Source organism: Chiloscyllium plagiosum, chromosome 3, assembly GCF_004010195.1.
Source record: "Chiloscyllium plagiosum isolate BGI_BamShark_2017 chromosome 3, ASM401019v2, whole genome shotgun sequence".
NCBI classification, from domain to species: domain Eukaryota; kingdom Metazoa; phylum Chordata; class Chondrichthyes; order Orectolobiformes; family Hemiscylliidae; genus Chiloscyllium; species Chiloscyllium plagiosum.
This window is the reverse complement of record NC_057712.1, coordinates 117,172,927-117,188,862: the sequence shown is the minus strand read 5'-3', so window position 1 is coordinate 117,188,862 and position 15,936 is coordinate 117,172,927. Positions and strand designations below refer to the sequence as shown.

General features: G+C 42.0%; 1 protein-coding gene across 2 annotated transcripts in view; it reads left to right on the top strand.

Moving 5' to 3' along the window:
• The window catches only part of LOC122548466 (mitotic checkpoint serine/threonine-protein kinase BUB1-like), a 62,926-nt gene that overhangs the window by 8,015 nt on the left and 38,975 nt on the right, over nucleotides 1-15,936 (top strand). For both annotated transcript variants that reach the window (XM_043687177.1, XM_043687176.1), the window contains exons 2-7: nucleotides 2,021-2,080; nucleotides 2,165-2,306; nucleotides 7,037-7,233; nucleotides 11,207-11,322; nucleotides 13,862-13,977; nucleotides 14,386-14,480. In XM_043687177.1, coding sequence (XP_043543112.1) covers nucleotides 2,021-2,080; nucleotides 2,165-2,306; nucleotides 7,037-7,233; nucleotides 11,207-11,322; nucleotides 13,862-13,977; nucleotides 14,386-14,480 — 726 coding nt within the window. The remainder of the gene's footprint in view (nucleotides 1-2,020; nucleotides 2,081-2,164; nucleotides 2,307-7,036; nucleotides 7,234-11,206; nucleotides 11,323-13,861; nucleotides 13,978-14,385; nucleotides 14,481-15,936) is intronic.

Below are 15,936 nucleotides of genomic sequence, written 5' to 3'. Positions count from 1 at the left end.
CAAAGCCCCTCCCCCAAGTCCCTCCTCCCTACCTTTTATCTTAGCCTGCTGGACACACTTTCCTCATTCCTGAAGAAGGGCTTATGCCCGAAACGTCGATTCTCCTGTTCCTTGGATGCTGCCTGACCTGCTGCGCTTTTCCAGCAACACATTTTCAGCTCTGATCTCCAGCATCTGCAGCCCTCACTTTCTCCTCAAATCAGGGCAGGACTTATACACTTAATGGTAGGTTCCTGGGTAGTGTTGCTGAACAAAGAGACCTTGGTGTCCAGGTTCATTTAAAGTGGAGCGGCAGGTAGACAGGCTAGTGAAGAAGGCACTTGGTACATAGTCAGTCCATTGAGAATAGAAACTGGAACGTCATGTTGTGGCTGTACAGGCTATTAGTTAGTACACTTTTGGAATACTGTGTTCAATTCTGGTCCACCTGCTATAGGAGAGATGTTGTGAAACTTGAAAGGGTTCATAAGAGATTTGCAAGAATGTTGCCAGGGTTGGAGGGTTTGAGCTATAGGAAGAGGCTGAATAGGTTGAGGCTATTTTCCCTGGAGCATCAGAGGCTGAGGGGCGACCTTAGAGGTTTATAAAATTGAGAAGCAAGGATAGTGTGAATAGCCAAGGTCTTTTCCCCAGGGTAGGGGAGTCCAAAACTAGAGGGCATAGGTTTAAGGTGAGAAGGGAAAGATTTAAAAGGGATTTAAGGGGTGACTTTTTCACGGAGAGAATGGTGTGTGTATGGAATGAGCTGCTGAGCAAGTGCTGAAGGCTGACACAATTACAACAATTTAACAGACATGCGAATGGGTGCATAAATAGAAAGGGTTTAGAAGGATATGTGCCAAATGCTGGCATATGGGACTAGGTTAATTTAAGATATCTGGTCAGCATGGCCAAATTGGGCCAATGGGTCTGTTTCCGTGCTGTTTTTCAAGATTCATTCGTGGGATGAGAACATAACTCCAGATCCCCAAAACATCACCAGGGGTCTTTGGATTAATAGTATTAGAAGCCTATCACCTCCCTACAGTTATAGTGTCATCTTTGATCCAGTTTATGCAATAGAATTTCAATTAGTTAACTTCTAATCCCGGTGAGCGACATTACTGGACAAAGGCTGATATCCATTGGTATCGAAGTTACCTGTATGTCTTAGTACAACATATCTATTTATTCTCTTGGAGACTCACACAAGATGGCTGCTGAGCCATCAGTTGGTTGCTTGATACATAAGATGGTCGTCGGACCACAATATGTAGAGAGACAGCAGCGCAAATACAGACACTGCCTGGGGCCACCAGAATGCCAGTATAATGTACTCACAACCTAGTTGATTAGTTTAAGGCAGGTGGGGGAAGAGAATACACATGAGTAACGTACACTGGTCGCCGAAGTATTTGGGTCCCGCCAATACCTTTTGTAGAAATGCTAACAGCTTGATACGGACTCAATACAGAGTGCTAATAGCCAGAGCTGCAGTAATCGTCCTTCTCAGAAAGAGCGATTAGTGCCCATTACTAGAGCAATGGACTTCTGTGTAGACGTTGAAACTGACAATGTTTGCACTGAAACTAACAACAACCACGCTGAAATTAACAAAGGCTGTGCTGGAACTGACAATGGTTGTATCAAAAAACGATTCTGCAATGATAATTATAAGCAAACCATGTTACAAAGACAATAATCTCATCACTGACCTATTGTATTACAAGATGTATAAAAGTATCTTGACAAGTGCTCTGGGTCAAGAGAAGAATTGCAGCTGACCACTGTGCTATTGGTGTTTTTCTCTCCCCGGAGCTCCGGTATTTCCTTGTGCAATAAACTCTGTCATTGAACCCCGATTCTGACTCCGAGACTGGTGATTTTCCCCATAACAAAGGGAAGTTCTGTTTTCACTATAATATTCTTTTGCATATTTCATACTGACTGTAGAAAACAGATGTGATCATAAGTGATGTAATGTCTTTAAAAATAAGGGATGTGAGCAAATTAATATTAAAACATTTATTTATGTCTGCAGGATGTTTGAGGCTAAGATACAAAGCTATGCAGGCAATGATCCACTGGATTTATGGGACAGGTAAAAATTGAAAGTTTCTGCAAGTTTTTTCTTAAGTCTCCATTCTTTGAAAAGTTATTCACATCTCATTTCCTATCACTCTAGGTTTATACAATGGATAGAACCTTTAGTTCCCCCGACTGAGAAAGACATATTGGTCTCAGTGTTGGAGAAGCTTGTAAAGAATTTTATAGGTGACAAGAAGTATTCCAACGATCCAAGATATGTCAACTACTGGTTGAAACTGGCAAGTGATCTGTATAAGCTTTTTAATCTGTTACGATTTTGCAATAGTTTTTTTACGATAATAAGCAAGATAATGTGCATCCAGTGGAGTTGCAAGTAGTTGGGTTGGAAATATTTTTAAAAATATTTTGTATTATATACTAAAGGGAAAGAGAATCTGTTTTGGAATTTAAGCACCTGCTCCTTCCTGTTGTAGTTCAGAACTGAGAGATATTTTAGTTTCCTTTATTGCTTTATTAACTTTTAAAAATGGAAACTTGACATTACCCTATTCATAATATTCAACATATTTTTAATCCTGGTAGTAACTTGCATGATGGTTTTGTCCTTCACGCAGATTTCTTGACTTTTAAAAGTAAGGTGCAATTGTTTAGGTGCAAAAAAGGTTTGATGGTTGTATTTGTGTTTATAATGTAATACTGCAGCTTAAGGAGATTAAAGAAAGGCATAAGAGAAAAACAACAATGGAGAGATGCTGTTTCTTGCATCTTGATTCTTTTCCCCAAGCCCTTGATCTTTGACTTTGTAAATCTCCAATTTTATAATATTTTCATTGGCTGTCTGAGAATTATTTTGTTTTCCTGAGACACACTTTTTGTTGTGATGAAGTGAGTGTGCATTTTCTCACCTGTTGGTTGGATAGGAAGGGAAGCGCTTATGGCATGCATAGGCATGTTTGGGTATACCTGCAGTCCTATTACAATACTTCATTCAGCTAGGCTGTAACTACCTACCTGCCTTCATTTCCTAAACAGGTTGTAATGTATTTCCTTTCCTGTCATCTTTCTAATTTTACGTCTAAATGAGTCATAGAATGTACAGCTTGGAAACAGACCCTTCGGTCCAACTCGTCCATGTCGACCAGATCTCCCAACCCAATCTAATCCCACCTGCCAGCACCTAGCCCATGTCCCTCCAAACCCTCCCTATTCATATTCCAATCCATATGCCTCTTTAATGTTGAAATTGTACCAGCCTCCACTACTTCCTCTGCCAGCTCATTCCATACACGTGCCATCCTCTGCGTGAAAAAGTTGCCCCTTCAGTCTCTTTTATATCTTTCCCCTCTCACCCTAAACCTATGCCCTCTAGTCCTGGACTCCCCAACCCCAGGGAAAAGACTTTGCCTATTTACCCTATCCATGTCCCTGATAATTTAGTAAACCTCTATAAGGTCACCCCTCAGCCTCCGACGCTCCAGGGAAAGCAGCCCCAGCCTGTTTAGCCTCTCCCTATAGTTCAAATCCTCCAACCCTGGCAACATCCTTGTAAATCTTTTCTGAACCCTTTCAAGTTTCACAACATCTTTCCGATAGGTCCTGCTAAGATTTGCTTTCCCAAAATGCAGCACCTCGCGTTTATCTGCCACTTCTCAGCCCATTGGCCTATCTGTCAAGATCCTGTTGTATTTTATTTTAGTGAGTAGAACTTCTAACACTCTTGTTTTTTTTTCTTTTTTTTTCTTTTTGCTTCTAGTTTTTTTTTTACCCCAGCACCCATGCTGTGTGTGTACAGGTGTGAGACACAGTGAAAGACACAAGGTGCACGAATCTTTATTCAAATTTCCACCACCAGGAAGAAAGGAAACAATGAGTGGCCAGTGACAAGCGGTGCCCTTTACATCAAAAGACAATGCTGTGTGATCAAACAGTGAAGGGGAGGGCAGAGATCAAATTAAAATAGAGTTGGAGGGGGAAATAATGCACTCCACTCCCTGAGGCGCCCACCTCTCCCTGAACAACTCCAGGGTGTTGGTGGACACCGTATGCTCCTTTTCCAGAGACACCGGCCCTAACGACCCCCTCCACGGCCCGCTGCCTGGACCTATTTATGGCCAGTTTGGCCAGGCCCAGGAGCAGACCCACGAGGAGGTCTTCAGACCTGCCCTCCTTCCTCCGTACCGGGTGCCCGAAGATCAGGAGCGTGGGACTGAAGTGCAGCCAAAAGCAGAGGAGGAGGTTTTTGAGAAAATCAAAAAGGGAGTGCAAACGCCCACACCCAATATATACATGGTCCACGGACTCCACAGCGCCACAGAACAAGCAGTTGGGCTGGGAGTCCGTGAACCACCGCAATCTGCGGTTACAGGGGACCGCTGCATGCAGCACCCTCCACCCCCAGATCCCTGAGAGAATGGGGGAGGCCTCTCGCGTAGAGCACCCTCCACTGGGGGTCCCCACTGCCCGGTGGCAAATGGGTATGCCAAGGCGTGTCCGGGCAGTGGATGAGGGAGAAGAATTGGATGGTGTGCAGCAGTAGTCGATACAGGGCCCGCCTTTTTACATCCTTAAAAGGGACAAAACTAAAATTCCAGAGGCGGCTCAGGTTGTGGGGCACAGGGTCCCGTGGGAAATATGGGACCTTGGGGCCAATGTGAAATTCTGTCCGGGCTGGGGTGAGCGCAGACGGGATTCCACTGCACACATGAGCATCCTCCAACTGGTGCACTACGTCGGGTCCGAGCACAGCCGTTTTAAGGCGTCGGATGGTGGTGTCCACGTACCAGACGTCTACCGCTGCCCTGCTCACTATGTCCTGCGGCAGCGTCCAGCCCAGGCCCCCGCCACCCAGCATGTCCCCGACCCAGGTCACCATCGCCGTCATGGCCCTCCCCTCCGTACGGAGGTGCGGTTTCCTGAGCAACGGCTCCCTGACAACAGCCGCTACTCCTGCCGGAGGGTAGGCGTGATGTGATTCGACCATGTTCCAGACAGTGATCAGGTCCTGGTAAAAGACAGGCAGCGCCTTGAGGGTGATCTCCAAACCGTCACAGTTGACGAACAGGAGCTGTGTGTCGTAGCTGAGGTTATGCACCTGGCGGAAAAAATACGTCACCAGGGCACACCACTTAGGAGGAGGCTCGACATAAACATATCGCTGCAAGGTCTGAAGGCGGAACGTCGTGACCTGGGTGCGGACGCACACCAGTGACTGATTGCCCTCCTCAATAGGGAGACTCAGAATCTGTGCAGCAATCCAGTGCATGTTTTTGTCCCAGAAGAAGTCAACCAATGTTCTCTGGATGTCAGCGACAAAACCAGGAGGAGGTACCAAAGTGACCAGCCGGTACCACAGCATGGCGGTCGCCAGCTGTTTTATGACCAACACTCGACTCCTGTAAGATGGCACTCAGAGCAGTCCTGTCCAGTGGCCTAGGTGAGCCGAGACTTTGGCCTCCAGTTCCTGCCAGTTTACCGGCCAGGATTCCTCAGCCGGGCTGAGGTAGACCCCCAGGTAGAGGAAATGGGTGGTACTCCAGCTGAGCTCCCGTAACTCCGCCGGCAGAAAGTCCACCCGTCACGGACCGACCAGTAGTCCGGAACATTTGGCCCAGTAGATCCTGGCGGAGGACGCTGCCGAGTACACGGCCTGGCACTCGCACATTCTCCCCCGGTCAGCCGGGTCGATGAAAGTGAGGAGCATGTCATCGGCGTAGGCCAAGAGGACCACCCCCATGCCCACGCCGCGCAGAACCAGTCCCGACAACCTCCTCCGAAAGAGGCGCAGGAAAGGCTCCACGCACAGGGAATACAGCTGGCCGGACATGGGGCAGCCTTGACGTACTCCTCTCCCGAAGCAAAGGGGCGCCATCAGGGACCCGTTCACTTTAACCAGACACTCTGCGGCGGCGTACAATAGTCTGATCCGGACGAGGAACTGCGTCCCGAACCCGAATGCCCGTAGAGCCCTGAGCAGGTACTTGTGTTCGATCCTGTCGAACGCCTTCTCCTGGTCGAGAGACAGGAAGGCGCTCGGCAGACCAGCCCGTCGACAGAAATGGATCAGGTCCTGGACCAGGTGGATGTTATCGTGTATCCTCCGGCCTGGGACTGGTATAGGACTGGTGAGATCCTGTTGTAATCTGAGGTAACCCTCTTCGCTGTCCACTACACCTCCAATTTTGGTGTCATCTGCAAACTTACTGACTGTACCTCTTATGCTCGCATCCAAATCATTTATGTAAATGACAAAAAGTAGAGGACCCAGCACCGATCCTTGTGGCACTCCACTGGTCACAGGCCTCCAGTCTAGTTGGGTGGTTTGTACAAGAGATGCAGTTGACCTTCACGAATGTTGTTGGAGCAGCAGTTAAATGGACAGTATTCCATTAAATGCCTGACTTATGTCTTGTAAATGGTCCAAAGGATTTTTGAAATCAAGAGGTGAACTAGTTACTGCAGTTTGTGACCTAATTTAGCCACTGTACTTACAAGACCTTCATTCTTAGTCATTGAGACCCTGGCCCCCTAAAAAAAGGACACCGTATAAATGGATTCTGTGATGGTAATGTCGTTAAATGTTAAAGGCAGATTTCCTTTTTTGTCAGCATTTGTGCGACATGAATGATGAACCTGAATATTGTCGGTGTGTTGCTGCGTGCAGACATGGACTGCTGCCTCATGAGTACTTCTAAGTGAAACACAGTGTAATCATCAGCAAACATCCCACTCTGACTTTATGATGGAAGACATGCCATTGATGCAACTGAAGATTAATTGAACCTAGAACTCTAGTGTAAAGAATTCCAGCAGAAATGTCATGGTGCTGTTTTGACTGGGCTGCCACAAACATCATCATTTTCCGGTGTGCCAAGTATGATTTCTGATAGTGCAGAGGTTTTCCCATGTATTCAATTATTTTAAATTTTGCATTGATGTAACACTTGATTGTTTGAAAGCTCCTGCAGAACTTTTAACTTAATTTTACATAGCATTTTCTTTCTTTTTTCAGATAAACTGCAGCACAACACCACTGGATTTTTACAACTACATGTATAGTCAAGAGATTGGTATAAAATCAGCTGCCCTCTATCTTGCATGGGCAAATGTGCTTGAAATGAAAGGCAACTTTCAGATAGCTGATAGCATCTTTCAGAAAGGCATTCAACATTCTGCAGAACCAGTGGATATGTTAATACATCACTATGGGTAAGGCAGACCTGGGTGGTGAAGCTGAGAAAGATAAACCTAGGGTTTTGTATTTAAAGAACTATCTCACTTTTGTGATCTGGGTTGGAAACAAATTGTTGATTATTTCTTTTGAAGACATAAACAGGTTAAATTTTTATTTCTTTTGAAGATCTGAAATAAAATGCATTTGGTAGAATTTACATTTCTTATGAAATGAAAATTAGAAGAGATGCGGGTAACTGAGGTGATTTAAGTTAACTTTTTAAGTGTGTTTGTTTGTTTATAGAACATTTCAGTGCAGTACAGGCCCTTCGGCCCTCAATGTTGTGCTGACCCATGAAACCATTCTGAAGCCCGTCTAAACTACACTATTCCATTTTCATCCATATGTCTATCCAATGAACATTTAAATGCCCTTAAAGTTGGCAAGTCTACCGCTACTACTACTGAAGGCTGGCTGTTGCACGCCCCTACTACTCTGAGTAAAGAAACTACCTCTGACATCTGTCCTATAGCTTATCAGTTTCAAAATAGGATGTATTAAAGAAAATCAAAGTTTGGGATCCAATTAATTGATTAGAAATATGCTGATGTCTTAGCTATTTTTCTGTTTCTACCAGGGAAAATAGTGCTTGAGAAAGAGATATAATAATAATATTTAAAAATAGCAAAAAAAAGGTTTATCTTGGACCTGAACCATGTTAACTTTGACCTGTCCGTTCTTGAATGAAAAGTAATTCTATTTGCTTTGAACTAACATCTTTTAAATTGGATGGAACTTCGCTTCAAAACACACGTTACAAGCAAATTCATCCCTAAAGTCTCAAAACTGCCAGAAAAATTCAATCATAGGGTGAATGTTCTGAATAGCCACCACCATAAGTAAATGGGCAGAACATGAGAGGAACTGCTCATCCAACCACCATCCAAGTTTTCTCTTGAATGTATTACCTAGAGAGCCTATCAGTGACATGTGAGAGGAACAGCCTGAGGTTGGAAGAGCACCAAATAAGGTAAGTAAGAAGGAAGGGAAGGCAAGTGAGTGAGTGAGACACCATGGAAGCCTTTACTGGGAAACACCATGTGTGCCTGTTGCTTTGTGCCAATTTAGTTTCTTTGGTGCCTAAAAGATCAATGTTTTCCTTGTGTATTGTTGCTTTAAGTATTTTGGACAGTTGGCAATTATTGAAAATATTAATTACTCAGTTTCTGAGGGTTCCAATACAGCATAGTTCAACACAAATACAAAATATTTTGTTACTTTGTAATTACATCATCTAATAAATGAGTTAGTAAGAATGAAATTTTACCTCCTTAAAACCAAAATGTAGCCCATGAGAAAATCTCAAGAGCTCTTGGATATAAAAAGTGTACCTGTATTTCTTCCCCTTATTGGTGAATATAACCATTTTTTAAAAAATGCTGTTCCATCTGCTTCCAATTTTAGAAGAAGAAATTAATTCAAAAAGTATATACTTTTATACAACACAGCAAATTTTATTCAATAATTTGCATTAATATAAGTAAATGCTGCAAACGACCTTCTAAAGGTGCAAGGAAAACAAAATACCAGAAGCTATTAGAAAGTATCTTTTGATGCTTCGATAAAATAGTCATTGTTAAGAAGCATCATGACTGTTTAAGTGGAATAAATGCTTTGTGTAGAAAATTCAAATTGTGGTATTTAGCATTTGACTAAGTATGACATTGCCAAGGCATAGCAAAAGAGGTGTTAATTAGAATCTGAGGCCATTTTCCATTGTTTGGAGTCGCAGAACCATAGAAATGGTACAGCACAGAAGTGAGCCATATGTCCGATTTGTCCATGTCAACCAAAAGACACCCAGATGCCTTTTCTAATCTCCTCTTTCTGCACACAGCTCATAGCCCTGCAGCTTACAACATGTAAGATGCAGATTCAGGTACTTTTAAGAAGAGTTTAGGCTCTCTGCCTTCATCGCCAACTCAGGCAGTTAATTCCAAACAAGCATCATTCTCTGTGTAAAAAACATTTATCTTCATGTCTCCTCTAATCCTTCTGCAGGTTCACCCTGTCTGTTCTATCTCTATCCCTCACAATTTTGTATACCTCAATCATGTCATCCTTCTGTTTTCCTTGGAACAGAGAAGACAATACTAACCTCTCCTCTTAACTACAGTTCTCCAGCCCTGGCATCATTTTAGTAAATCTTCTCTGCACTCTCCAGAGCAATTACACCCTCACTTTAAGGTGATGACCAGAAACTGCATGCAATATTCCAGTTGTCGCCTCACTAGTGTCTTAGACAGTTTCCACCTCCTATCCCTACTTTTGTGAACTATAGTTCTGTCAATGAAAGAGAGCAATCTATGTGCCTTCTTTACTCCCTTATCTACTTGTACCTCTATCTTTAGAGACCTGTTCACTTGCAAACCATGATCTCTCACTTCATCTACCCCTCTCAGTATATCCCCTTTTACTATTTGATTTTCATAAATGCATTCCCTCACAATTCTAGCATACTAGTACAAGGAATGTGCTTGTTGGAGGTCAGTCATCTCATCCTCAGGATGCCACTGTTGTAGTTTCTCAGAGTAGATATTTTCTATTTTCAAATCTTGGGATTTGAACCTAAGTCTTCTAGTGCAGAGGTAGGGACTCAACCTCTGCAAGGGTTCCATTTGTCAGGTAGTGTCATCAACCCAACCATCTTCAGCTATTTCATCAATGTCTGACGTGCAGTCAGAGAAGATCCTCCGAGATCAGCATTATTCACAACATCTCAAAAATTGTAATAGTCCTTGTCCAAATGTAGGTAAAAACAATGACTGCAGATGCTGGAAACCAGATTTTGGATTAGTGGTGCTGGAAGAGCACAGCAGTTCAGGCAGCAAAATCGACACACGCAGTTCAGGCAAAAGCCCTTTTATTCCTGATGAAGGGCTTTTGCCCAAAACATTGATTTTGCTGCTCCTTGTCCAAATGTAGTAAGACCTGATCAGGTTTGGTCTCACAAGTGGCAAGTGCGAGGCAATGACCATCTCCAGCAAGAGAGAGTCTAACTATTGCTCCTTAACTTTCAATAGTGTTTCCATTGCTGAGATCCCCACCATCAACATCTTAAAGAAATATCATTGACCAGAAATCGAACCACACCATTTAAATACTGTGGCTATTAACAGCAAGTTAGAGGCTAGGAATTCTGCAATGAGTAACTTGGGTCCTATCTCCCTAATGTCTATTCATAATTTTTTAAAGCATGAGTCAGGAGTGTGATGGAATGCCTTCTACTTGCCTGAATGAGTGCCACTCCAACAATACTCAATAAGCTTGACACTATCCATGATAAAACGGTCTGTTTTGATTGGCAGCCCCATCCACTACCTTCAACTTTCACTTTGTTTGTAACCAACACACAGTGATAGCAGTGTGTACTAACTAGAAGATATACTACAATAACTCACAAGGTTCCTGCAATATCACCTTCCTAACCTGTGTTCTCCACCGATAAGGACAAGGGCAACAGATGGATGGGACTAGGACCTATATCACTCATTGTTCCTTCACTTTTACTGGGTCACAATCCTGAAATTCCCTACCTAACAATACAATGGGTGTCCCAACATCCCCAAAACTGCAGCAGTTTGAGAAAGCAGCTCACCACCACCAAGTGGGCAGTTAGGGATGGGCAATAAATGTAGGCCTGGCCAGTGACACTTGGACACCGTGAATGAAGAACGTAAAAGTGTAATGTTCAAGAAAAAAATAATCACTGTTTATGTAACATTTTGAAGTCTGAACATGTATATAAGGTGCAGTTCGTTACCTTTTTTAAATAAAACCTCCTGATGTGCCAGATACTGCAAAGATAATCTTATGTAAGTTTGTTACATAACTAACAATTTGATGCTTATATATCACTACTAATATAATTTTTAAAATCTTGTTTGCTATATATTTTGCTTTGTTTTACTGTGAGTCAGACAATTGGTCATATGCTATTTTTAATAGATGTTTTAGGGATCGAGCATCTCAGAATCTTCTTCCAGTTAGAACTGAAAATCCCATAAGACCTAAATCTGAACCTCTGGAGAATCAACATAGTATGATGTTTGGATCTCAAAATGGTGAGTTTCAGTTTTAAAATAAAATATTAGTTTTGTTTTGTGCCGTGGTAAATAAATGTAAATAGGTTTGAAATACCTTTTAAAATCACTGATTTGGTCTCAGCTGATGTACAGTATTTAATTCTGAGTACTATGGAAGGATGTTAGTGTGAGAGATAATGGCCTAGTAGTAACTCCACTGGTGTAGTAATTCATGTCCCAAACTATTGTTCCATGGGGGTATGATTTCAAATCCATCACAATTCCAGATGGTGGAATTTAAGTTCAAAAATTAAACTGAGAATATAAAGCTTGTCTCACTGGTGATATAGACACCTATTTCACCTCTGAAGGAAGTCTCTGGGGCCTGGGCATCAAACAAAGACCAGGTCTTGTAGCTTGCACTTACACAGAAAGGTACTGTGGGAAGGTGGCTAAGCAATAAAGAAGTAGACCAAGATATCAAACTTGGCAAATGGAATATAATGTGGAAAAATGTGAGGTTTTGCATTTTGGCAGGAAGAATAAACACGCAGAATATCATTTAAATGGAGGAAGACTGCAGAAGGCTACAACACAGAGAGATTTAGGGATCTTAACATATGAGAGAGCATTCAAGTTCAACAGATAGTGGGGAAAGTAAATGGAATGTTGGCCTTAATTTCAAAGGGACTGAAGTACAGCAATTAGGATAGCTTCCAGTAAGATGGTGGTAGAGTAGGGCTGCTGAGCCTGAGCTCAACTGCTTTGTCCACTCTTTTTCTCTCTCCTCTCTTTCATTTTCTTTTTTTTTCTCTTCTATTTTATTTTACCCACCCCTTGATGAGATATTAGCTTGGTCGTGAGGTAATGGCAACGACGAGTGGGCCCAACAGTGTGGGCTTATGGCAGTAGCGTTTGATGTGAGTTTGTGTTCCTGGTGGCTTCTGTGTTGTTGAGGTGGTGATAGTGCCAACTCATGGCTGCTGCTGGGGTGACAAGTTTGGGTTCCCTGTGGCGTTTGCGTTCAGCGCAGATTCATGGATACGGCAGTGGAGGCGGGTTTGGGCCCAGTATGAGACCCGGCAGCATCAGCAACGGTTGCATCGGTGAGATGGGACCGAAGTGGAGTCAAGGTGGCGGCAGAGTCAAGTTTGGGCCAGTGTGGTACACAGTAGCATTGGTGAAGTCCAGTGAAGACTCATACTGGCAAGGGTGTCGTTGGAGGCAAGATGACGCCGAAGATTAGTGATTTTCGTTCCAGCGGCAGCAGCGCTGTGAAAGGGACTCGTGCCTGGCGATCATGATGTAGCACTGAACACAAAGGACTGTAAAGTTGAACACCTTTTTCGTTATTTATTAATTTTTCTGCCTTTATATTCTTTGTTTTGGTTTCTTTTTCTGTGTTTTAAGATGGCATAGGAGAATGGTGACATTATACAACACTTTCACTGTATTTTATAACAAGATACACAACAATAACTAAATTAGGGCTTGCCTAAAATATACAAGGCACTAATCAAACCACAAATGGTATACTGTGAGCAATTTTGGTCCGTTTGTACAATGAAAGATATAGACATTGAAGTCAGCCCAGAGAAGGTTAACTAAGTTGACCAGAGGTAGGGAGGATTTTCTTATGAGGAGAGTTTGCATAAGTTGGCTCGTACTTATTGGAGTTCAGGAAACATCACTGAAATGTGCAAGATTCCTCGGATGTCTGGAAGGAAAGATGATTTGCCTGTATGGACAATCTAGAACCAGAGGGCATTATCTTAAGAAGAAATCACCCATTGAAGACCAAGATGAGGATTTTTTTTCTTTCAAATGATATTGCATCTGTGGAATTCTTCATTGCAGAGGGCTATGAAGGCTGGGTCATTTAAGTATATTCAAGGCTGAGACGGACAGATTTCAGAGCTGCAGGAAATATTGTCTTAAAATTGTCTAGGTGAAATATTCTAGCTTTGTGTAGGCATAATGGAAATGTAATAGCTGTGACCTCTCCAGTCTGTGTATTGTGTTTAGGGTGATGGCTTTTTGTGTCTAGAAATGTAGTAATTTTAAAAATATTACGGTAATTTATACATGTTGTCTTGTACCAATGTGTACAAAATATTGTGGTATCTGGGAAGTTAATGCCTTCCTTGTACGTCATGGCTTTAAGTTTGATAGGGAGTTGATAATGATTGATGATATTGATGAATTATTCTAAATCTACTTCTGAAAGTCCAATTATCCTGAATATCAACAGAAATATGGAAGGGTTGTTATTTGATGGCATCATGCAAAAATGAAAAAATAGCCCCTCCCCCCAAAAAAAGTAGCCCTTGAATCAAAAACTAGTTGCGTTTTTGCAATCGAGCAGAAGAGCGAAGTTACGGCCACAAAATCCAATCATCTATGAGCTTATAAAATGGCAGAACAGGATTCTAGGGCTGAAAAGCTTACTCCTGCTCAGATTTTGTATGTTGAGATCCTAGTTTTTTTTTGTTTAGGAGAAATTGTGCCAAGACGGCTGAGCATTTGTAATTGTAAAAATCTGCATATTACATTTAAATTAAGTGTTCTACTTGTTTAGGCTTTCCACATGAAACTTTGGAAAATCTTCAGCCTGTTGGTCAAGATTTGTCTGCTTTGAATAAATTAGGTTTGAACGCTGCATCTATGGGTCCAGAGACATTTCCCAGATCTCAGGTAACCATTTTTGATTATGTAAAATTGTAATTTAAGATGGCAATTAAATATGAGCTTGTCATTCTCAATCTATTTGTTCTCAAAATTCTATGATAAATGACTGCATAGCCATATCTCCTGAAAATAGTAGAACATTTGTAGTTTTATCCCTTCACTGGAGTTGTGCTTGGCTATGATGCGGCCTTAGTCAAACAGCTTACTTGTCAAGACTTGTGCAATTTTTTTTAAAAAAGTGATGACTTGGATCAGATACCATTGGTTTCCAAGCAAAGAGATAATACTTTCTGAAGATAAGGAGGTAATAAAATTCATAAGCAATGTATTTTTTCTGTGTATTACTAGTGCATGCAACTGCAAATTGCAATTTCAGACTAACTGTTGAAATTTGTACTTGTAATTTTTTTTTAGGGTTTACATCTGCAGGTATTACAAGACAACATACAAAATAGCTGTGACAGTAAACAAACTGTGTTTGCTCTTTGTGGTACAGAGTCTGATAGTTTGTAAGTAATTGTATTTGAATGGGTGTATAATGATTTTGAATACTTCTATCAAATTTCATTTCTGCCTTTTTTTCTCCTTGGAAAACTGTCCTAATTCTTCAATCTTCATGCATAGAGGTACTCTTGTGAATCCTCACAGATGTCCTCATACCTTCTTCAAATGTGCTGTCCAAACTCTGATGTGATTCTCCAGTTGAGACCAAAGTAATGTTCTCTATGCACGTTGTACCCAGCTTGCTTGCTTGCTTTTATACTCTGTGCCCCTATTGATAAAGCCTAGACTGATCTTTCAACTTGTCTTGCCACCGTCAATGAATTATTTATTGATACACCCAGTTCCCTTTGCTCTTACACTACTTTTAGAATTATATACTTTTGTGTTATATTGTGTCTTAACATTCTTATAACCAAAATGAAGCACTTCACACTTCTTTGCATCAAATTTCATCGGATACTTATTTGCTCATTCACCTGCTGTCCATGTCCTTTTGAAGTGCTACAGTATTCTCCTCACTGTTAATAATATCTTCATGTTTTGTCATTTGCAAATTTTGAAATCTTGTCCTGTATACATAGTCATAACATAGACCCTTGCAAAATTATGGGGTACCTACACCATATAAACTGCAGTGGTTCAGGAAGGGACCTCACCACCATCTTCTTGAGAGCAGCCAAGAATGGACAATTAATGCTGGCCCAGCAAGTGACGCCAACAACTCATGAATAAATAATTTTTAAAAACCCTGGGAACTCTACTATAAACCTTCCTCTGTTCTGAAAACAGCTACTAACCACTTTCCTATGGTTCCTGTACTCGGCTAATTAACTGGAAAACTCAAACTAAAACATAAAATCTGGGAAATGCTCATAAGGGCTATAGTGATTGATCTTTGATCTGAATGTTAACTTTGTTTCTCAATCCAGAGAAGCTGCCTTGCCTCCTGAGAATTTCCAATATTTTTGTTTTTTCTTTATGCCTCGACCCAAATCTAACCTCCGATGAATCCCAACTTACTCAGATCAATATCTAGAAAGACAAACACAATTTCTGTAACTGCTGCCACAAATTCTACACTTATTTTTACCACCAATTCTCAAGCCAGTAATGATATTTTTTATTCAAAGTTTGTGAGAAGATTTGTAGCTTGGGCGCTCGTTGCTGTGGTTCTGTTCGCCGAGCTGGAAGTTTTTGTTGCAAACGTTTCGTCCCCTGTCTAAGTGACATCCTCAGTGCTTGGGAGTCTCCTGTGAAGCGCTTCTGTGGTGTTTCCCCCAGCATTTATAGTGACCTGTCCCTGCCGCTTCCGGTTGTCAGTTTCAGCTGTCCGCTGTAGTGGCCGGTATATTGGGTCCAGGTCGATGTGTTTGTTGATGGGGTTTGTGGATGAGTGCCATGCATCTAGGAATTCCATGGCTGTTCTTTGTTTCGCTTGCCCTATAATGGTAGTGTTGTCCC